Source organism: Vicugna pacos, chromosome 6 (assembly GCF_048564905.1).
Source record: "Vicugna pacos chromosome 6, VicPac4, whole genome shotgun sequence".
NCBI lineage: Eukaryota > Metazoa > Chordata > Mammalia > Artiodactyla > Camelidae > Vicugna > Vicugna pacos.
The window spans coordinates 16,696,396-16,720,168 of record NC_132992.1 but is presented as its reverse complement, the minus strand read 5'-3'; the positions used below and the strand labels follow the sequence as shown (position 1 = coordinate 16,720,168).

Genomic DNA, 23,773 nt, shown 5'->3' with positions numbered 1-23,773 from the left:
ATTTATTCTGCATAGCTTTAGAGGATATGTCTGAGAATATTTAGCAACACCTAGGATTGGAGCTACATATAATGTAATGAGTCGCTTCAGAATTGGTAACCTACAATGAATTAATGTGTGTATATAGCAGACGCACATACAACAATGGGACAAAACAAGACAGCCAATATAAGGTAAAAGACAGGCATTGCATCAGTAAAAAAAAAAAAAAAAAGGGATGACCTATTTAATAACCAATGTTGAAAAAATTAGCCAGCTATTCCCCTTACTCTTTAATTAAAACCATACTGGCATTAAACTAGTAGCCAAGTTGATCAAACATAAATGTTTTACATACTTTACTATTTATTTACATAATTTAGTTATAATTTGCAACTTGATATTTCAAAATTCATTAAGAAATTTTCAGACGGTTTGGAGCACACTAAGCACTCTGTATGCATATGCCACAGAGATTCTGTTTATAAACTCATGTATATACAGCGTTACATAAAGTAGCCAAAGCTATTTCATAAATATAAGGGTACAATATACAAAGTACAGACTGCAGCTGAACAGACCAGGAGAAATAAAATTAATTCAGAAAAGCTGTTTTCATATAACTGAAAAATTGTGCTCTACAATGGAATTTGACACAACATTGTAAAATGATTATAAATCAATAAAAAATGTTAAAAAATAAGGTAGAATAAAATATCAACCAGAAGAAAAAAAGAAAAGCTGTTTTCAAACTTTTTAGCCTTGAGACTACATTATATTTTTAAAAATTATGGAGGACACCAAAGAGCTTTTGTTCATATGGGTTATAACTATTGATACTTCCTGTATTAGAAAACAAAAATTAAACTGAGACATTTTGAAAATACTTATTAACTTTTTTACAAATCACAGTTTAATAACCCACTATAAGTCAATGTGAATATCAACTCATAATATTAGTGTAGGAAGAAAACAAGGCTTAAACACAGTTCCAGTCATTTTTTCTTATCTACCCTGCACATCCAATTGATTTCCCTAAAACACAGTTTATAGCTGGACATTTTTCAAATTTCAAACCTTCAACGACTCCTCATTATCTACAAATAAAGGTTAAAATTCCTTAAATTGACCACCAAGGCCCTCAAAAATCTCCTCTTAACTCGTTTCCACCTTTTCCTATATTTCTTTGTTATGTTTCCTACTCCAGAGGGAGAGCTCCAGTTTCAATCTTCTGAAAACGACTGATGAATCATTGACTCTGTGATCTTATATATGCTTTCCTCTGTCAATTAGCATGACTTTTCCATTCTGTGACATTCTACGTATGTCAACCTCATCCATCCTTCAAGATGCAATACAAGCTCTATCTGTTCTTCAGATTTTCCCCTAACCACATAGGGTATTTAATATCTCTTTTTTCCTGAATTTTTATTGAATTAACTTTCCATCTGTTCTTTTTAGGAATTGGCATATACTGCTGAGTATCATTCATCTTCATTTTCCATAGAAGGAGAAAATCCTAACTGAATATACATATATATTATATATATATATAAATATATATATCAAATTAATATCCAGATACTTTGATGACATCAAAACTAAAGTCACCAGATGAGTTTTCTAAAATATTACTGGACTTCAGTTATTTTTCTATCCCAATACACCTGAGAGATATCACACACAAGTGTAGTAGTAATCTGTGTAAAGAATATTTGTATTTCCTACACTTTGCAAAGCATGTTTGCATTAAAACCTTCCTCCTCATGAATGTCCATATTTCACAAAGAGAAATCATTAACTTCGTAAGTAGATCTTATTCCATCATCAAAGACATTATTAATAGCAATTAATAATAAAGCCCAGAGGTACTACATATTTGGGATAAGAACAAATCATAAAAAAATGCCACTCCAGTTGATCCCTGAACATAGGTTTGAACTGTGCCAGTCCACTTACACGTGATTTTTTTCAATAAATAAGTCCTATGGTACTACATGATCCCTGGCTGGCTGAACCCACTGATGCAGAACTGCAGATACAGAGGGCCCAACTCTGATATGTGGATTTTCTACTGTGTGAAGGTTGAGCCCCAATTCCTGTTTTGCTCAAGGCTCAACTTCATAAATAATTTTTCATACTCAATCATATTATTAATTAACATCTAGACTGTAGTTTAAAAATTAATAGGCTTTTTAAAGAACAGTTTTAGATTTACCAAAAAATTGAGCAGACAGTAGACAGATCCTCTACAATTAATATTTTTGCATTAGTGTGGTATATTTGTTACAATTACTTAATCAATAATGGTATATACTGTTAATTAAAGTCCATAGTTTACACTGAAGTTGACTCTTTGCCTTGTATAGTTCTATGTTTTTACAAATGTATAGCATCATGTACTCACTACTACAGTATCATACAGAATAGTTTCGCTACCTTAACAATCCTATCCTTCACATTTTCATCCCTACTCCCCTCTCCCCAGCCCCCGGCAACAAATGGTCATTTTAGTCTCTATAGTTTAGCTTTTTCCAGAATGTTACACAATTGGAATCATACGGAATGTAGCTTTTCAGACTGACTTTGTTTACTTAGAAATATGCATTGAAGACTCCTTCATATCTTTTTGTGGTTTGATAGCTCATTTCTTTTTATTGCTGAAAAATATTCCAAAGTACAAATGCAGAATAGCTTACCCATTTATATACTAAAGGGCATTTTAGTTGCTTTCAGCTTTGGTGATTATGAATAAAACTCTAAACATTCACATTCAGGTTTTGGTATGGACATAAATTTTAAACTCAACTAGGTAAACACTTCAGGCAAGATTACTGGGTTGTATGGTAAAAGCATATTTGGTATTCAGTAAGAAACCAAACTGCTTTCAAAGTGGCTATACCACTTTGCATCCCACTAGTAATGAAGGAGATGTTCAGTTGCTCTGCATCCTTGTTTGCATGTGGTATTGTCATTAAAATAAAAAAATTCAGTCATTCTAACAGTTGTGTAGTGGTATCTCATTGCTGTTTTATTTTGTAAGTCCAATGACGTATAACGCTGAGCATACTTCCATATGTTTATTTACCATCTGTATCTCCTCTTTGAGGAGACATCTGTTCACATCTTTTGCTCACTTTTTAACTGGGTTGCTTATTAGTGAGTTTTAAGAGTTTTTTATTTTAGAAATACTGAGTGTATTTTTTGTATACATAATATGCATGTATATGGATATGTTTTTAAAATGAATGGAATCTATAGCCTTGACTATAATGCATATATATATATATATATATATATATATATATATATATATATATATTATGGCTAAGATTTTCCATTCAACAATCTAGGCTTGACAGAAAAATCATAAATGTCATTTAACATTAAAAATGTTTTTCATTTTTGGTACCAATTCTTAATTTAATGTGCCCAAGAAAGTATATTTGGTTAAGGACAAAATCAAATGTTCTTAGTGGACTAATTAAGTCACTGCGTCTACTTATTTTCAACTGTAAAACAATTTTTTAGTTATCATGCTAGAACACCTATAAATAAATGTATGGCCCCTCAAAACAATTTAAATATAAATCTTAAAAAGGTTCAGGGAAAAGAAGTATTCAAGGAGCTGGGATGGGGACATTTCTGTGTGATGAGGCAGTAAAAAATTTTTTTGCTTTCAACCCATGAAAAGACATAGAGGAAACTTAAATGCATATTACTAAATGAAAGAAGCCAATCTGAAAAGGCTACATACTGTATGATTCCAACTATATAACATTCTGGAAAAAGCAAAACTATGGAGGCAGTGAAAAGATCAGTGGTCTCCAAGGATTGGGCATAAGGGAGAAAGATGAACAGGCAGAGAACAGGGAATTCTTAGGGCAGTAAAAATACTCTGTATGAAACAAAAATGATGGATATATGTCCGAACACCAAGAGTAAACCATAATGTAAACTATGGGTTCTGGGTGATAATGATGGTCAATGTAGGTTCATTAATTATAACAAACGTACCTCTCTGGTGGGAGACGCTGATAATGGGGGAGAATATGCATGTGTAGGAGCAAGGGGTACATGGGAAATCTCTGGACCTTCCCCTCAATTTTGCTGTGAATTTAAAACTGCTCTAAAAAATAACCTCTTAAATTTTTTCAAAGAAGGAAGTTAAAACACTTTAAATCATAAATACCATTGGTGATAAGAACGAATTAGCATTAATTTTTGAAATACATTAGGAGAACTAAAATTCTGGAAGGGGATGTTGGAGGTCTTTAGAAAAATAATAAAAATTTATACCAAGGTTCCTCATTTTTAATTCTAAGGGTAACGTAGGCTTAAATAATAAATAGGCAAAAAGGTTTAGATAAATTCATGAATGATTAAACCACAGGAAAAAAAAAAAACTATGGAAGCCACTTGGGGCATATTCCCTAGTTCGAGATCCTAAGGAATAAATTGATGCTACTGTTGATAATATTGTTGACAAAAATATTATTAACAAGTCTAAATGGCCAATTTACCTGGAGATGTTGTTTCATTTTTCATGTTCCATTGTGTGAGCTGATCTTTCTTTTTTGGAACTCTGTCATTACGCTATCACAGTCATTATGCTAACAATTTGATGCACCCATGTAATACACCTTACATATTTGGGAGCAAGTTTACTGTGTTATTTACACACATAAACTTCTCTTAAATTCAGATTAAAAACCCTTATACTTATATAAGGCAACAGACATACTGTAGACAAAAAAGACCATGTACAATTATTTTAAAGGCTAACTTAATATCTGTACATTAAATATTTCTATAGCTTTTCTGAGCAATTCCCTTGGCTTCCTGCTTGGAGTTCATAAGCTTACACACTTAATTCTTCTACATATCTTTGTGGATCTGTAGGAACCTCACTTCCCACTCCGCACTTGAATGAAAGAATGGTAACTTTAGTTTCTTCCTTCTTGGGTCTTCTTGAATAAAAATCGGCACAGAACATGGGGCAGAGTAGACCAGAAAGTCAGGGCTGATAGGGTATTAATTCTACCAATACTACTGAATGCTCTCCCAAACTATCCACTTTTAGATATGTTGATTTCTTAATGAAATAATTTTTTAACATACATCAAACAATTAAAAATATTACTGAACCAGGATCCTTGATATTTTCAAGCCTGTCCTCATCCCAGTTAAAAGTAGAATCTTTGAAGACTGAATATCTTTTCATATGCTTATCTGCCACCTGTGTATCTACTTTGGTGAGGTATCTGTTCAAATATTTTGCCCACTTTTTAACTGTGTTGTTAAAAATTTAAAGTTTTTTGGTATTTTTAACCCCAATGTATGGAGGGATAAGATTAACAATGTTCATCACCTGTGTCAAGAGTGCGACAAAAATATGGAGGACAATGGACAGGCAGGGGATAGAGGAAAAGGGTTTGGAGGTGGGACAATATGAATATATTGTCATGACTGAATCTGAAGGGAAAGTGACCACATACCATAATTAACAATACCTCTATCATACTATGGTTATATTTTGTAAACAGGTGGTCCATAAAAGAAAAACCTAGCAAACATTACAGATTTCACTCCCTAATTAAAACTGAACACAAAAGATACCCTAAGCCTATGCATCAGTACTCTGCTTTCTAAGACAAAATACAGTGTTGACTAATGAGAGGAATAGCAGGAATAAAGGGTAGGAAAGAAAAACATTGACTTCTTCGTAACATTTTACAGTAGTAAGATCTTTAGAAATCATCTAGTCCATATGTCCTTAAACAGATATATCTACTCAACTTTGAAGGTATTACAGATATGTTGCATCAATGAATTTTAGTTTTCTTCATTGGATTAATGTAAATTTAACCTAATTGGATTCTGCTGCCCAATAAATTATTGCCCTTTGATCTTCCTTTACTGACCATGAAGAAGAGTTAGCTGCCAGATACAGTACTCCAGGAGGGCAGGGTTTGTCTCTGAACTGAGCCTAGTGCAGAATTGGCTCTCACTGAAGATGTGTTGAATGTTGCATGAATGCATCAGCATCACATCCTTCATACACTTGTAAGCAACTGTTACAAATTTCCCTTAGCCTCCCCTTCAGGGCTGTGTTTTCCAAAAGTTTTCTTCCCTTTTAATTCAGGTGGATCTACATATGTGTTTTGCTATTTAGTTAGATTTTAACTTCTGGAGTTTATAAACCAGTGCTGTTTTTCTTACTTTGTATTCTAATATTACAGTACAGTTCTATGCATTCTGACAATGCTTCATAAGCACTTAAAAAGGTAACTATCCATCTCTTGTATTTTCTTCATAGACTTTAATTTCTAGATAAGCAGCTGTAGAATCTCAATTGGATGGGCTTTGACTTGTGCTAAGAGTAGTATAGGGGGAAAATGGCTTCTATATGCAGCATATATGTGAAGCCAACAATAAATATTAGCTAGGTTACATTAATCCTGATGAAGTGGGTAGCAATTTTGTTTTCCAGATAGGAAAACTGAAGCAAGATGAATAAATAAGAGGTTGAAGTGAAAGCATGGAGTAAAAAAAAAAAAACCAGAATTTCCTTTAATTAAGTGAATATTTTAGAAAACAGCTTTTGGACTTGACTTATGCAGATCATTTTCATCTGCAATTTTCTTTGCATTGGGTTAAGCACAGGAAAGAGAATGTCTCAAGTTGAAAGTACAATTAATAGTAATTACATGAACAGGTTTCCTAAAGTTTTAATTTCTACATTGTTTTAAAAACTGAGATTTTTTTTAAAACTGTATTTAGTAACAGTCACTAAAATACAGCACTTAAGGAAAAGGTGTACAATAAAAGAAAATAGTTAACATTCTTGTGGTACCTACAAGTTTTGTAAAAACAATTTCAACAATGATTAAAAATTAATTAAAAAGATACAAAGTTGTAAAAATGAGCAGGATTCATAATTTGGGTTTAGACTGTCTTCCTGTTTCAAAAAACTCACTACCAGTTTAATACATTTAATCATTTTAAAAATAGTAGGTTCTGTTTACTATCATTTACAATTGCTTTAATTGGAATTGTATTCAATTTCAGTATATTCAAAAACATTCTGTTAGCAATAATTATTAATATAAAGGTTAAGTAGAAAAGTAAAGCTATTAGCTTATATATGTATTTCCATGATGTTATATAATGATTACGAGCCAGATCATCTGGGTTCAAATTCCACTTCTGCCACTTATTAGCTGAGAATTTGGGCAAATTACTTAACTTCTTGGTGTCTAAGTTTCTGTAAACTGGTGATAATACGAGTACTTGCCTCATAGTCTTGGTGATAAGTAGATATATTAATACATAAGAGTGCTGAAACAATCCTTTGCATGTGGTATGAATTCAATAGATGTTAGATGTTATTATATTATTATAGTAAATTAGAAATGTGACTCTAGAGAAGAAAAAGCTAAATTCAAACACATAACTCTTTCTTTGAATCCAGATTTTTTTCCTATAAAATAAAAAAATCAATAGTTTGCACTTCTGACACTTAATAAGGACTAATCTGGTGTTTGTGTATATGCATTTATGGGTTGGAGGGGGTGTCAGACTAAGTAATCACATTAATAATCTTAACTTCCAACTGAAACAGAAGTAAGAATAAATGGTCCTTGGATAATCTGCAAAGCTGAGTGAATAACTGACATATCTTTCTGTGATTCCTTGCAGACATCATGGAAATCCGGACAGTGGCAGTTGGAATCGTAGCAATCAAAGGAGTGGAAAGTGAATATTATCTTGCAATGAACAAGGAAGGAAAACTTTATGCAAAGGTACTGATAATTGATAGTTCAGACTAAATTTCTCAAATTTATTTTTGTCAAAAACATCTTGCCTTTCTGAAAAGTAAAAATGGGATTAATTCTTTTCAAACTATATAATCCAATGATTTCATTAAAACATTGTATATTTAAGAATTAAGAAAAAAATATTTTCTGTGTGACCTTGGACAAATTGCTTAAGCTCTCTGGACTTTGGTTTCTTGAGTTGGACTAATGACCTCCAAGGATCCTTCTAGCTCTAAAATTCCATTTACATTTTAGATACTTAAAATCTAAAATGTCCGTTTGTCAGTATTAAAGCTCTCTTTGTTAAAGTTCACCCAATTTGCACATTGCTGACATGAAAATTCTTGGGGAAAAAAAATCCAGACATTTGTTTATCAATGGCAATCTCACAATCATAGGCTTTGAACTGTAAGCATTTCCATTGTTTCCACTTTATTACAATATGAAGTATGTAACAGTTCATCCTGCTGTAGTAAAGTATAATTGATTGTCCTTTGATTTCCCACAGCACAGCACAATACTTGGCACAAGCTAATTATATAAAAATATAAGCTTAACTGAATGAATGAATGAATAGTTGGATGGATGAACAAATTAACTTTTTATTTCCTATCACCATCACAGGCAGAGTAATAGTAAATGAATAAAAGTTGTAAAGTATGTCCTTCTCCTAATTATATGAAAATTTCAGTTGTTAGAGGAAAAGTGACTTGGGTATAGTAATCTGAGAGCTGCTAATTAGAGGGAAATGGCTCCTAACACTGAAGAATAGGAGCAACTGACTGCCAAAAAGCTGCATGTTCAAAACTATGTTGCATAGTGTATCGTTTTACCTTTTTTAAATTTTAAGAAAAAAATGCTAACTGTATCTAATAAACTGCATTATGTCTGCTCAAAAAAGCCACGTATGTTTAATTCTATCAAATATTACTGCTTATTCTTTGTTTAATTGAGTCCATTTACAAATCACTTGGATAATGTTGTTTGTTGTTTTAACAGAAAGAATGCAATGAAGATTGCAACTTCAAAGAATTAATTCTGGAAAACCACTACAACACATATGCATCAGCTAAATGGACACACAGTGGAGGAGAAATGTTTGTTGCCTTAAATCAAAAGGGGGTTCCTGTAAGAGGGAAAAAAACAAAGAAAGAACAAAAAACAGCCCACTTTCTTCCTATGGCAATAACCTAATCATATATGGCATATAAGAAACCAGTTCCAGCAGGGAGATTTCTTTAAGTGGACTGTTTTCTTTCTTTGTTTCATTTCTTTTTCTTTCTTTTTTTTTTTTTTAAGTAACCAAGAAAGGCTGGAAAACTACTGAAAAACTGATCAAGCTGGACTTGCGCATTTATGTTTATTTTAAGAGACTGCATTAAAGAAAGATTTGAAAAATATACACAAAAATCAGATTTAGTAACTAAAAGTTGTAAAAAATTGTAAAACTGGTTGTACAATCATGATGTTAGTAATAGTAATGTTTTTTCTTAAATTAATTTACCCTTAAGAGTATGTTAGATTTGATTATCTGATAATGATTATTTAAATATTCCTATCTGCTTATAAAATAGCTGCTATAATAATAATAATAATAATAATGCGAAGATGTTATATAAGATATGTCAGATCTAAAGGCTGCTGGAATGATTTGTCAGATAATCAAGCCAACATTAACCATGGAAGATGAGCAGTATTGAAATGTTTTCTAGTGAAAAATTAGGAACCACTTACACTATAATCAGAAAAGAAGGAACATTCTCAAAAATTCTATTATGGAATTGAATCAAATAGGTAGTTTTACAGAAGTGTAGGATTAGAACATGCTTGTACCTATCAACAAGACAAAGTCCTTAATGCTGCTCAAATTGAAATGGTATTACTTAAAGAATGTTTTCAAATACCTTGTATATAAAATAGCAATAATGATAATACTGTACTTCATCTCACTCACCACAAGATAATATTTTATAATCCCTAAAAGTAAAATTCAAAAATCTTTTACTTTTTTTTCAAGTAACATAATCTATCTTTTGTATAATTCATATTTGGGAATATGGCTTTTAATAATGTTCTTCCCACAAATAATCATGCTTTTTTTCCCCTGTGGTTACAGCATTAAACTCTATTTTAAGTTGTATTTGAACTTTATTGTTTTGTTATTTAAGTTTATGTTATTTATAAAAAAATAACCTTAATAAGCTCTATCTGTTTCATATGCTTTTAATTCTAAAGCAATAACAAAACCATCTGGCTCAACTGCAATTTCCCCCTCCCACTCATGACCAACACCAAGCCTAGCACACAGGACTTGGGCCAGCAAATCCTGGATGGCAGACAAAAATGACAGCCTGCAGCAATGCTTACAATAGATGCCTTACAAGGAACAATACAAAAATGTGAAATATGTTTTGCCACATACTCTTGTCAACTAACTTGGATCTTATAAGTAAAATCACTGCAGATAAAAGAACTAACATGATTTTAAAGTTAGACTCTACTTGAGTTCCTGAGTAGAAAAGTACTACATTAAAAAATATGCTTATTTAAAGTCACTAATTTTTCTAATTTCTAGAAATCTCTGCCGTTTAAAATATGGCAGCATCGAAAGTTATTTTCCTGTCCGATGGCAAGAGCAAAATGCCCAAAATAGAACATATAGCTAGGGATTTGAGGGCGTGAATCTCAGGGAAGGCTTGAGGTCAGGCAACTGATTATGGATGTACTGATAAGTTTCTCCTTCACAGTTCTTCCATTGGCAGATCTTGATAGCACCTTATTGTTCATCAACAGGAGGTCAGCACTGACCTAAATTAGACTGTTGGTATGCTAATCATAGTGCTTTTAATTTCAAAATGTTTGTATGTCATTTAAATCCTTAGATAATTAGGATTAATAGCTAGTGGTCTTTAAAAAAATATTCCTATTGAGATATAACCTTTACATTTGCATGCAAATGTGACGTGTTTCAGCAATCCACTTCATATATAATTATTTGTCTGCACTGTGATGATTTGACTCAAAAAGAGGAAAGAAAAGATGAAATTTCCAATCCTGACTCTTATTCAATGCACCTTACATGAACCTCGTTACTTACAAATGGAGAGCATTGTGCAAAATACCCAGATAAACAAAGGAATCTTTTCTAAAATGTTCTTTCAAAGAGAAAATTGGTTAAATACATCGGTTTCCAAGAATTAGAAAAGAAAAAATTAAATAGAAGAATATAAAATGTTAGCAAGAGAAGTAATACAAAAGGTACTTTCAACACAATTAGTGAACTAAAACATTTTTACATAAAAATGCTGTAATATAAACCGTCAGCCTTTCAGTTGGCTAAAATTCAACTTAATGACAGAAGAGAAGGGATGCTGGAGATAAATTCTTAGTTTTCATCTCTTAGAGTTTGCTCTCTGGTTCTCTAAAGTGACAAAGAACCTAAAGATGGACTATGGGACCAGCGGTAGTAAAATCAATTCTGTAACCTCGAATACCCTAAAAGCAGTGCCCCTCACAATTCTTTAATGAAATACCAGTAATAGTAGAGAGACAGAATGAGAGGCTAAGGAACAATGAAAAGGTGGCTGACCAGACACAAAACTGCTTGAAAATCTTTCTCTTAAAACTCATGTGATTTTTGCACTTTACTCCATAATACACCTATGTTAGCTTTAACATGAAATTCATACCAGCGAGAAAGTGATGCATCAGAAAGACGTACAAGTTTCATCATGCGGCTTCATCTGCACTACTACCCCACTGCCATATACTTGGGCATGAATAAGACACAAGAGATCCTGTACCTCTTGTAGTTCAACTTTACACACAGATGACACATGGCTAATCAAAACTGAAACATTATCTAAAGTTTACTATGAACTGGAGTGATATTAAAAAGACTTAATGACCAGTATGCGTGGTTACTGGTCAATCAGAATATATTAGAATAGATTCAGGCCACTGTGACTAACCTGTGGGTACCAGATGATTATCAGCCTTGACCATTTCTATCATCACCCTAAAGAGTTTTTGGAGAAATATCTATTAGTTGATCTCTCTGGCTTGAGCTCCTGATGCATATCTCAATACGAAATAGTTCATAAAAACTTCGTGTCTAACTGTTTCAGTATTTTTGCCAGGCTACTCTTTTTTTTTTAAATATTATCATTTTTTCATTGAAGTATAGTTGATGTACAGTGTTATGGTTGTACAATATAGTGATTCACAATTTTTGATGGTTATACTCCATTTATAGTTATAAAATATTGGCTGTATTCTTGGTATTGTACAACATATCCTTGTAGCTTACTTTATACACATAGTTTGTACCTCTTAATCTCCTGCTGCTATACTGCCCCTCCACCAGGCTACCCTCTATTCTACTTCTATACTCATCCAGCAAAGCAGCTGCTTTCAATGAAGGTGGTGTTCCTTCAGGCCCACATATGCTTCCTCTTATCCTTTAACTTTAAATGGTTTGTCAAGAAATTTTACTTTCTCTTGAGTTGAGGAGACTTGACAGAAATCAACAGATGACATCCTAGTCTCTTCCCCCAAATCCCTGTATTTACTCTTACCTGAGAAGATGCCTCTTATATTTTCCTTTTATTTCCTGATTATTATGTGTTTCCAGTTTCCAAATCCTCATCACTGAATTTATGGGAGCCTATACAAATTTAGTTTCTTTTCATATCATCAGAACTTACCTTCTAATAATTGAAATGTGAGATGAATAATAACATTTAGCTTAAAGATGGCAGGCCTTTCTCTTGACAAATCCAGTCAAGTATTAATTATCTACTGTTGTGTAAGAAATTACCCTACAACTTACTGGCTTAAAACAGCAAGTATTTATTACCACATAGTTAATGTGGTCAGAAACCTGGGCATGGTTTAGCTAGGTGTCTCTAGCTAGAAACTGTTATAAAGGCTGCTATCAAGGTGTTGGCCAGAGCTGCAGTTATGTGTTACCTCAGTGCTCAACTAGAGAGGGAGCCACCTTAGGTCCTTGCTGGTTGCTGGTTTGAAATATCACTTCCTCGCCACATGGGCCAAACTGTTCCACTACTTACAAATGATAATTTGTTTCCCAAAGAGAAAGGAATCAGAGAGAGTGAGAGACTACCCAAACTAGAAGCTACAGTATTTTATAACCTCATCTTGAAAGTGTTGTCCCATCACTTCTGTCTATACTCAAAGGGAGGGAATTAACAAAGGCACAAAACCAGAAAGCAGGGATCACTGGATGCCATCCTAAAGGCTGCCTAACACAAGTAATAAACTGGACGTTTTCAAAGCCACCACCACAAGATAGGATTCCTTAGGGTCCAATAAGAGTAATTCATGGCTTTCAGTGGTGAGCCGTTCAGCAGAGAAAGATGAAGTAGGTATATACTCTGTGGTAACATACTTGATCATTTCTAGAGGAATACTTTAAGTCCAATACTACATAGAACAATTGAGAAAAGGTTTGAACCATAGTCTGGATTGCCTATTAGCTTGAGCTGTGCCTCCTTAGAACTCCTAATGAAGCTGTAGAACTAACAGTATCACTGCCTCCACATGAAGGAGATGACCCTGTCTTTGGACCCAACCTGAAGGTAATCTTCCCTTCCACCTCTCTACATCAAGAGAATAAGATCATAGATGCCAGCTGAAATTCCTCGAGCCATAGAGCTTTGTCCTAGATGGCAGAGGTAACCAGTCATAACTTGCCCAAGACTACCTGAGAATAAGAAAACCTAAATAGACTTGAAAAAGAATTGATTTTAATGTAAGATGCACACTGGAATCACCTGGGAATTTTTTTTTTTTAATAGTAGGCCCAGGCCCTACTCCAGGCTGACTGCATCAGTATATCTGGGATGGGGCCCAGGCAATGGTATTTTTAAACGTCTCCAGGAGATTCTATTGCCTACGCATTTGGGAACCAATTAACTAAACGAGGGTGAGCGGTGGAGGACTCTTTAGGAACTATGCCTGAGTCTATCTTTGTTTCTTCCTTCAACACCCCAAAAGCCTTATGCTGCTTCCCACCTAATTTCATATTTTCTAATATGATTCTAAAGTTTGCAGTGCTTCTTGGATCCCTGGTACATATCTTCATATTTCCCTATACACAATTGGGGTTAAAATGAAAAATGCAAGTGCTGGAAAGAGAGCTACAACTGTTTTTGCACAGGACAATTATGGAATATACAGTGCACAAAGGACACCCTCTCCCTGCAGCTCGCTCCCCGCCACATCAACACCACAGTCCATTTTCAAACAGAGCAGTCACACTGATTCTGTCAAATTGTATCTCAGACCATGCAATTTCTCTATTCAGAACAGCAACTGTTTCCCATATTATTCAGAATAGAAGCCAAAGTTCTTAGGGTGGACTACGGAGTAGCAATGGAAAATAACTAAAAACTTAGATGTTATTGCAGCAACATGGATGGTCCTGAAGAATGTCATTCTAAGTGAAGTAAGCCAGAAAGAGAAAGAAAAATACCGTATCAGATCGTTCATATGTGAAATCTAAATAAATAAATAAATAAATAAATAAATAAATAAATAAAAAGACAAATGAACTTATTTACAAAACAAACATTCACAGACACAGAAAACAAACTTACGGTTATGGGGGAGGGGGTAGGAAGGGATAAATTGGGAGTTCAAGATTTGCAGATACTGACTGATATATATAAAATAGATGAACAACTTTATACTGTATAGCACAGGGAACTATATTCAGTATCTTGTAGTAGCTTATGGTGAAAAAGAATATGAAAATGAATATGTATGTTCATGTATGACTGAAGCATTCTGCTGTACACCAGAAATTGACACAACATTGTAAACTGACTATAGACTTCAATAAAAAAGGAGACTCCACCCCAAAATAAATAAAATACCTCCTTTACACTGTAGCTCCATTAAAAAAATTCCATTTTGCAAAAACAACAACAAAAAAAACCTTAGATGTTAAATTAGCTATGGGCAAGACAACAGGAAAAAAAAAAGCAATAAAAATCTAGAATTATGCACTCAGATTGTTTGGCAGATACCACTGAATTCTCAGGCCATTTAAAGAAATTCAAATGATATTATAGACAATATTTAATGGGCATGATATGCTCACTGATATAGAAAAGACAACAGCTCCATATCAAAAATTGACAAATGAATGTACATTGTTCTGTTTGAAGTAAAGAAAATATTTAAGGCATACATGTATCAATTGAATGGTTCTCCACTTTAACAAAAATTTTCTATTAATCAACCAACTAATGGAACTCAGCTACATGAGAGGGCTTCTACTTTTCTTTATTTAACTGATCTATTGTTATTTTGGTTGTTGCAAAATTTTCACTAACAGAAATATGACTTTTTGTACATACTTCTTTATATTTCTGATTATTTTAAGATAATTATAAGTTGAATTATTAGACTCAAAAAATCCTTTAAAAATGAAAATAGCAAATTTGATTTTTAGAATGCTTTTCCCCAATATATTCCAATATATTCCAACTCAGTACAGGACAGTAGATAAACACTTTCTTTAATATTTATGCTCAAAATTTAATCAGCTTTTGTTTTTGTCTCTACTTCCCTTTGACTATCTGGTATCACCAAAACCCAGCTAGCCTCCTCTTTTTCCACATCTCAGATGTGTGTCTTTCTTGGTCTACAACCTTATTACATCATGTTCAACGTTTAGAGACTATTTCCTGATCATTCTTCTATCTCGATTTCCTCCCCATCTCAGATACTACCTAACTCCTTAATCTTCCAAAAATACTACTTTGACTATGTCAGTAGCCATGTAAAGAATCCACGTTATTAGCTTCTTACTGCTTATTGAGTTTAATTTAAAATCTTTAAAATAGCCTCCAAAGCTGTCAAACAATTGTCTCTATCTGTCCAATCGTCTCACCACTCACCATAAACCTTATATTTCCCTTACTCCACTGTGTTTATGCCATTGTCTTTCTCTCCTCACTAGTCCATAACTTTTACCAAAAAAATGAATCTCATGAATTTTGTTCACTTACATATCACAAGCACATTTAATAGAATCTGGCACAAGAGTAAGAAGTCACTAAATATTCACTGAATGGATAAACCAATTCCAATTCAGTGACAGAATACTAAGCACACCTCATTACAAAGCATTATTCCAATATTTAAGCAATATATAAATGTAGTTTTTACAAATGAATAGAAACATGCCACCTTGGGGTGGGTTCAAGATGATGGAAAAGGATGTCAGACTCACCTCCCCTCATGAACACATGAAAATGACAACTATATATAGAATAACTCTCACCGTAAACAAGAAAAATGGCTCTTCTACAACAAAAGCTATAAAGATCTACATAGAGTCTAGTAGGAAGGGAGCAGAAGTGATCTGGTTAGGACCTGCACCTCTAGTGGAGGACACAGAAGAGGAAAGGGTGACACAGGTTCAGGGACCCTCTCTGGGGAGTGAGGGGTTCAAGCCACATATTCGGCACCCCGGCTCTGGGGTCTGACACTGGGAAGACAAACTCCTTTAGCTGGTTTGAAAACCAGTGGGGCATACTGGAGGGCTCCAAGAAACTAAGACTTCACTCTTACAGAGTGAACGCACAGACTTGCTTACTCCCAGTCACAGACAGCAGACTGAAAACTGCCTGGCACTCTGGTTTGACAGGACTGTGCCCAGCACACCTTCCAGCCCACAATGGGCTCCTGCTCCAGCCCCTCTTGCCCTGGTGGTGCTCCCCACTAAGCAGTGGCTGCTGTTGCCAACAAGAGTGCACAGACTGGAGGGAATGGTGCCTGCTCAGACCCTGGTCCTTCCTCTGACCACAGTGTTAGCAGCCACTGCCAGCTTGTACTTTGGTGCACATATTTGGAAGGAAATAAGACTACCTCCAGGGTGAAGACCGCCACTGCCAGAGAGTGCATCCCTGTTCACACTTGGAAGGAGACAGGATAGCTCCAATGTTGAGACAACCATCACTGAAGCCTGCATCCCTGCCTATGCTGAACGAGCCTGCTCAGTACTGTGGCACCAACCCCTCTGTCCTGACCCAACTTCTAACCAAAACATGCATATTGGGGAAAACTGAAACCAGAACAGAAGTGCAGCCTCAAGCCCTCAGGCCCTGGACACTCCCAAACCAAGGTGGAGAAACCCTGGAAAAACTCAATTCCCTCAGGGGTCCAGCTCCAAGCCCTTAGACCCCAACTCCACCCATGATAGGGCTGTAACGGCCACAGAACAAAGCCTCAGCTTGCACCTGGCTCTGGCTCTAGCCCCTCCAACTCCAGCCCCATTTATCACCAGCGTGGTGGCTACCAGCACACTCCAGGGCAAGCTCCAGCCTTGCTCACTTCAGATACAGATCTCCCACCCAAGCCACTGGGCACAAGAACACTGCATAGGAACACTCTCACCAAGGACACACCTTCAAGACACAGATAGATAACTGTTTCACATAATTTCAGAGACAGAGAAATTTAAACAAAATGAGAAGACAGAATATGTTTAAAACAAAAGAAGAAAGTCCCCCTGAAAGACTCTAATGAAACAAAGATAAACAATTTACTTGATAAAGAGCTCAAAGCCAGAGGAATAAGAATGCTGTATGAGCTTGGGAAAGTAATAGGTGAACACTGTGGGAAGTTTAAGAAAGAACTAGAAAATATATAAAGAAAAAACAGTCAAAGCTGAAGAATACAATAACTGAAATGAAAACCACATTACAGAGAATTAACGGCACATTAGGTGATACAGAAGAACATGTGAGCCATCTGGAAGATAGACTAATGGAAATGACACAATCAGAAGAGTAAAAAGAAAAACAAATTTAAAAAAGCAGAATAGCTTAAGATACCCTCCGGACAATATCAAGTGTACTAATACATACTTTATAGGAGTCCTAGAAGGAGAAGAGAAAAAATGGTAGAAAATGTATTTGATGAAATTATGGCTAAAAGCTTCCCAAACATGAAGAAGGAAATAGATATTCAGGTACAGGAATCACAGAGTTCCAAACAAGATGAAACCAAAGAGACCCACACCAAGACAAATTATATTTAAAATGGCAGAAGTTAAAGAGAATTCTAAAAGCAACAAGAGACAAAAAAAATAACATAAAGTAAGAGTCACATACACGGGAACCCTCCTGTCTCCACATAAGGCTATCAGCTTATTTTTCTGCAGAAACTTTGCAGGCTAGAAGGGAGTGAGTGGCATAATATATCTAAAGTGCGAAAAGGAAAAAGCCTGCAAACTAGGATACTCTACCCAGAAAGGTTATCATTCAGAACTGAAGGTGAGATAAAGAGCTTCTCAGACAAGCAAAAACAAAAGACTGCATCAATACTAAACCTACTATACAAGAAGCGTTAAAGGGTCTTAAGTGAAAAAGAAAAGGCTACAATTAGAAATCATAGGAAGAGCAAAATTCCACTGGTAAAGATGAATATATAGTAAAGGCTGTGGATCAACTACTTAAATAAGCTCGTACAAAGGTTAAAAGATAAAAATTATAAAATCAACTATAACTACAATGAACAGTTAAGGTATCTTTTCCAATCATAATGGTATGAAACCAAAACTCAATTAGAGGAAGGAAAATGGTAAAAACACAAACACATGGAGACTGAACAGCATGCTCCAAAAAAAAAATAGGTTGACAAAGAAATCAGAGGAAATCAGAAAATACCTTGAGACAAATGAAAATAAAAACGTAATTTTCTAAAATTCTATGGGATATAGCTAAAGCAATTCTAAGGGGGAATTTTATACCAATACAGGCATACCTCAAGAAACAAGAAAAATCTCAAATAAACATCCATCCAACCATTTAAAGTAATTAGAAAAAGAACAAATAAAGTTCAAAGTAAGCAGAAGGAAGGAAATAATAAAGATCAGAGAGGAAATGAATAGAGATAGAAAAAAACCTAAAAGATTAAGGAAACCAAAAGCTGTTTTTTTGAAAAGATAAATAAAATTGATAAACCTTTACCCAGGCTTGTTAAGAAAAAAGAAAGAGAACCCAAATAAACAAAATAAGAAATGAAAGAGGAAAAATTATATTATTTCTGATATCACAGAAATACAATCATAAGAGAATTCTATGAGCAGTTATATGCCAACAAACTGAATAACCCAGAAGAAATGGACAAATCCTTAGAAACATACAATATTCCAAGATTGAATCAGAAAGAAATAGATAATCTGAACAGACTGATTAGTAGTACTGAAATTGAATCAGTAATCAAGTAACTCCCAAAATAAAATTTCAGGACTTGATGACTTAGGGGAATTCTACTAAACATGTAAGAAGAGTTAATACCCATCCTTCTCAAACTATTCCAGAAAAACTGAAGAGAAAGGAACACTTTCAAATTCATTCTATAAGGACAAAATTACTCTGATATCAAAACTGACAAAGATACTACAAAAAAAAGTAAATTACAGAGCAATATATCTGATTAATATAGATACAAAAATTCTCAACAAAATATTAGTAAATCAAATTTAATAATATATAAAAAAGACCATACACCATGACCAAGTGGGATTTATTCCAAGGATTTAAGGATTGCTCAATACCTGCAAATTAATGAATGTGATACATCACATTAACAAAAGGAAAAATAAAAATCACATGATCACCTCAATAAATGCATGAAAAGGATCTGATAAAATTCAACACCAATTCAGGATAAAAACTCTCAACAAAGTTAGTATAGAAGGAACATATCTCAAAATAATAAAGACCATTTATGACAAATCCACAGCTAACATAATTCTGAATGGTAAAAAACTTAAAGCTTTTCCTTTAGAATCAGGACCAAGGTAAGGATGCCCGCTCTTATCATTTCTATTTAACACAGTATTGAAAGTCCTAGCCATGGCAATCAGTTAAGAAAAAAAGAAATTAAAGACTTCTAAATTGGAAGGGAAGAAGTAAAACTATCACAATTTGCAGATGACATGACACTATATATCAGAAATCCCTGAAGACTCCACCAAAAAAAATATTAGAATAAATGAATTTAGTAAATTTGCAGGCCACAAGATCAATATACAGAAATGAGTTGTTTTTCTAGACACTAGAAATGAACTATCAGAAAGGGAAAACAAGAAAACAATCCCATTTACAATTGCATCAGAAAGAATAAAATACCTAGGAATAAACTTAACCAAGGAGGTCAAAGACTTATACACTGAAAACTATTAAGACGCTACATGAAGGAAACCGAAGATGATACAAAGAAATGGAAAGGTAGCTCATGTTCATGGAATGGACAAATACTGTTAAAATATCCATACTACCCAAAGTAATCCACAGATTTAATGCAATCCCTATCAAAATACTTACGGCATTTTTCACAGAGCTAGAACAAGTAATCCTAAAATTTGTGTCGAACCACAAAAGGCCCTAAGTAGTCAAAGGAATCTTGAGAAAAAAGAACAAAGCTGGAGGTGTCATGTTCCCTGATTCCAGAATACACTGCAAAGTTACAGTAATCAAAACAGTATGGTACTCACATGAAAACAGACATGTAAGTCAATGGAACAGAATAGAGAGCCTAGAAATAAACTCATACACATATGGTCAATTAATCTATGACAAAGGAGGCAAAAATAAATAATGAGGAAAGACAGTCTCTACAATAGGTGGTGCTGGGAGAACTGGACAGGTACATGTAAAAGAATGAAATAAGAACATTTTCTCACACCATATAAAAAAATGAACTCAAAATGGATTACAAAACAATCTTATGGTTATCAAGGGGTGGGAAGGGATAAACTGGGAGTTTGAGATTTGCAGATACTAACTATATATATAAAATAGATAAGCAATAAGTTCATACTGTATATAGCACAGGGAACTATATTCAATATCTGTAGTAACCTATGGTGAAAATAATATGAAGATGAATATATGTATGTTCATGTATGACTGAAGCATTATGCTGTACACCAGAAACTGACACAATGTTGTAAACTGACTATACTTCAATAAAAATACATATATATATATATATATATATATGTATATACACACAAGAGTAAAAAAAAAATGGATTACAGACCTAAATGTAAGACCAGAAACCATAAAACTACAAGAAAACATAGGCATACACTTTTGACATAAGTGTCAGAAATATTTTTTGGATCTTGCTTCTCAGGCAAGGGAAACAAAAGCAAAAATAAACAAATGGGACCTAATTAAACTGAAGAGCTACTGTACAGCAAAGGAAACCATCTACAAAATGAATAGATAATAAACTAAATGGGAAAAGATATTTGCAAATGATATGTCTGTTAAGAGTTAATATCCGCAATATGTAAAAAGCTTATACAACTCAATGTCAAAAAACCAAACAACTTGATTAAAAAATGGGCAGAAGACCTGAATAGACATTTTTCATAAGAAGACACACAGATAGCCAACAAGTACATGAAAAGATGCTCAATATCACTAACTATCAGGGAAATGCAAATCAAAACCACAATGAGATATCACCTCCCAAGTAGACAACAGATAATAAATGTTGGCAAGGATATGGAGTAAAATGAACCCTTGTACTCTGTTGGTGGGAATGTAAATTGGCACAGCCACTATGGAAAATATGGAGTTTCTCAAAAAATTAAAAACAGAGTTATTAGATGATCCAGAAATTCCACTCCTGGCTATAAATCCACAGAAAACAAAAAAACTAATTTGAAAAGACATATGCACTCCAATGTTCACAGCAGCATTATTTATAATTGCCAAGATATGGAAGTAATCTAAGTGTCTATCAACAGATGAATGGATAAAGAAGGTATAATGTATGTACATGATGGAATACTACTTATCCATAAAAAAGAATGAAAATTTGCCATTTGCAACAACATGGATGGACCTGGAGTGTACTACACTTAGTGAAATAAGTCAGATAGAGAAAGACAAATATGTATGTTTTCACTTATATGTGGAATCTAAAAATTAAAACAAATGAATAAGTATAACAAAGGGGAAACAGGCTCACAGATACAGAGAACAAACTAGTGGTTACCAGTGGGGAGATGGATAAAAGGGGCAAGATAGAGGAATGAGATTAAGAGGTACAAACTAATGGGTGTAAGTAAATAAGATACAAGGATATAACATACAGGATGGGGAATATAGCCAATATTTTAAAATAAGTTTAAATGCAGTAGAAGCTATAAAAATACTGAATCACTATTTGTACATCTGAAACTGATATAACCCTCTAAATCAGATTATTTTAATAAAAAAGAAACATACCATCTATTTTGTTCAACCTAGTGACAATATCTCAGAAGTATTCAAATTCTTGTTATTCCCTTCTCCTTAGCATATTTCCATGTCACTCAAAAGAGTATGTTAATGCATTTAATGCTGCAATAAGAACCCACTGCTCTTTTATGCTATTCAGCACATCTAACCACTGCTATCAATCTACAGACCAATGTACCTGGGGGAGGCATTTGCAGATCACCCTATGGCAGACAATGGAAAATTATCTTCAAAGCTAAATTAGTATTTAGAAAGTTACATCAAAGCAAAGGGAGGTGAAATGATTTTAAAAGATTTATTATCCAATTATGAAATCTAATTCACAACAATCTAATTTGGATGGTTCTGTAAAAGACACTGATAGTTTTTGATTGTTTGGGCTACATCTATTCTATACGACATGTTGTTTACCCTACTTCTGTTCACACAGTCTTTCTCCAAATAGTACAAAATATAACCATAATATAAATATAATAAAACTTAGGAGTTTATATCTTTGGCCATCTTATTAGTGTTTTGGGAGTTCTCTCACTTTTCAGCCATGCAAATTTCTTGGTTTTCTTTCAATGACGTATAATGAAAAGCACAATGTTGAGCTTTTACTGGCTTAATTCTCAGAGAGCTATCTTATCTCCAAGTTTTAATGCTTCTTTATTTAAGTTGTCCCGAAGCATAGCTGACAGAGACTAGGTAGCAAAATGACAGAGGTACAAATTAAAGTTCAAATAGCTAATCCATTTGGCCATTACTTTTAGCATTTTTGGAACATGTGATTTACTAAGTAACAACTAGTGTTTGTATAGGAGTAACTACTATTTTAAAAAATTGTTTATCTCCCCACATTCACCAAGTACAGTAATGTATACATAAGTACTTGGAAGTTACATGTTAACTGAGTATAAGGATTTTTTATTGCTTATAATTTAAACTATAGTTTATAAAAAATCATGAAGTATGTTAATGCTTTAACCTTAAAGTCCAGATATAGGGGAAAAACTGGGTTTAAAAATTAGGGTAGGGGTGTAAAAATAGATTTTCAAAAACAATCTTCATCTGAGTTTAAAAGGTTATACGGCATTGAACCACAAAAAGATAAATGAACATTAAAACTTCAGTCTTATAAATATCTAACAATACACTAGTTAAGGGGAGCTGGCTTGTAAATCCTGAGTCATTCCAGATACTGAAATGCTAGAACTGCTTACATTCCAGTCCTAAAAGGGAGATACGCCATTTTGTTTGGAAGGCAAATTTTAACTATCTGCTGTCTGCTTATGTCGTTAAAAACAAAAACAGAAAGTGATTTTAACTTAAAATTCTGGAAAAAAGTTAACACTACATGACAGTAAACATCTCAAATGTCACGAAGAAGAAATTATATTTTAAAGATATTTTGGATTAGAAGAAGCAATTCTGAGACAGCAGATTATTTTATTCCTTGAAAGTCATATATGCACACACATATGCATATATGTACTCATGTTTTGCCCCAGTTCTGCTGCTGACCTGCCTTAGCATTCCTCCAGCACACCGATTAAGGTATTAATACACACAAAGACACACACTCACAGAACTACAGAGGGGTAAGAGTTCTAAAATAATAAATCTAAGCCAGTAGTCTCTACTGCTATTTCCACCTCATTAGTCAGCAACCCCTCTGGGAGTTTATTTAGC

General features: G+C 33.9%; 2 protein-coding genes across 8 annotated transcripts in view; one reads left to right on the top strand and one right to left on the bottom strand.

Annotated features, from left to right (window-relative positions):
• FGF7 (fibroblast growth factor 7) overlaps window positions 1–9,945 on the top strand; it is a 56,848-nt gene extending 46,903 nt beyond the window's left edge. The window contains exons 3-4 of the mRNA XM_006208358.4: window positions 7,681–7,784; window positions 8,799–9,945. Coding sequence (XP_006208420.1) covers window positions 7,681–7,784; window positions 8,799–8,993 — 299 coding nt within the window. The 3' untranslated portion in view covers window positions 8,994–9,945. The remainder of the gene's footprint in view (window positions 1–7,680; window positions 7,785–8,798) is intronic.
• Window positions 1–23,773, bottom strand: part of FAM227B (family with sequence similarity 227 member B) — a 195,775-nt gene that overhangs the window by 122,822 nt on the left and 49,180 nt on the right. The window lies entirely within an intron of this gene.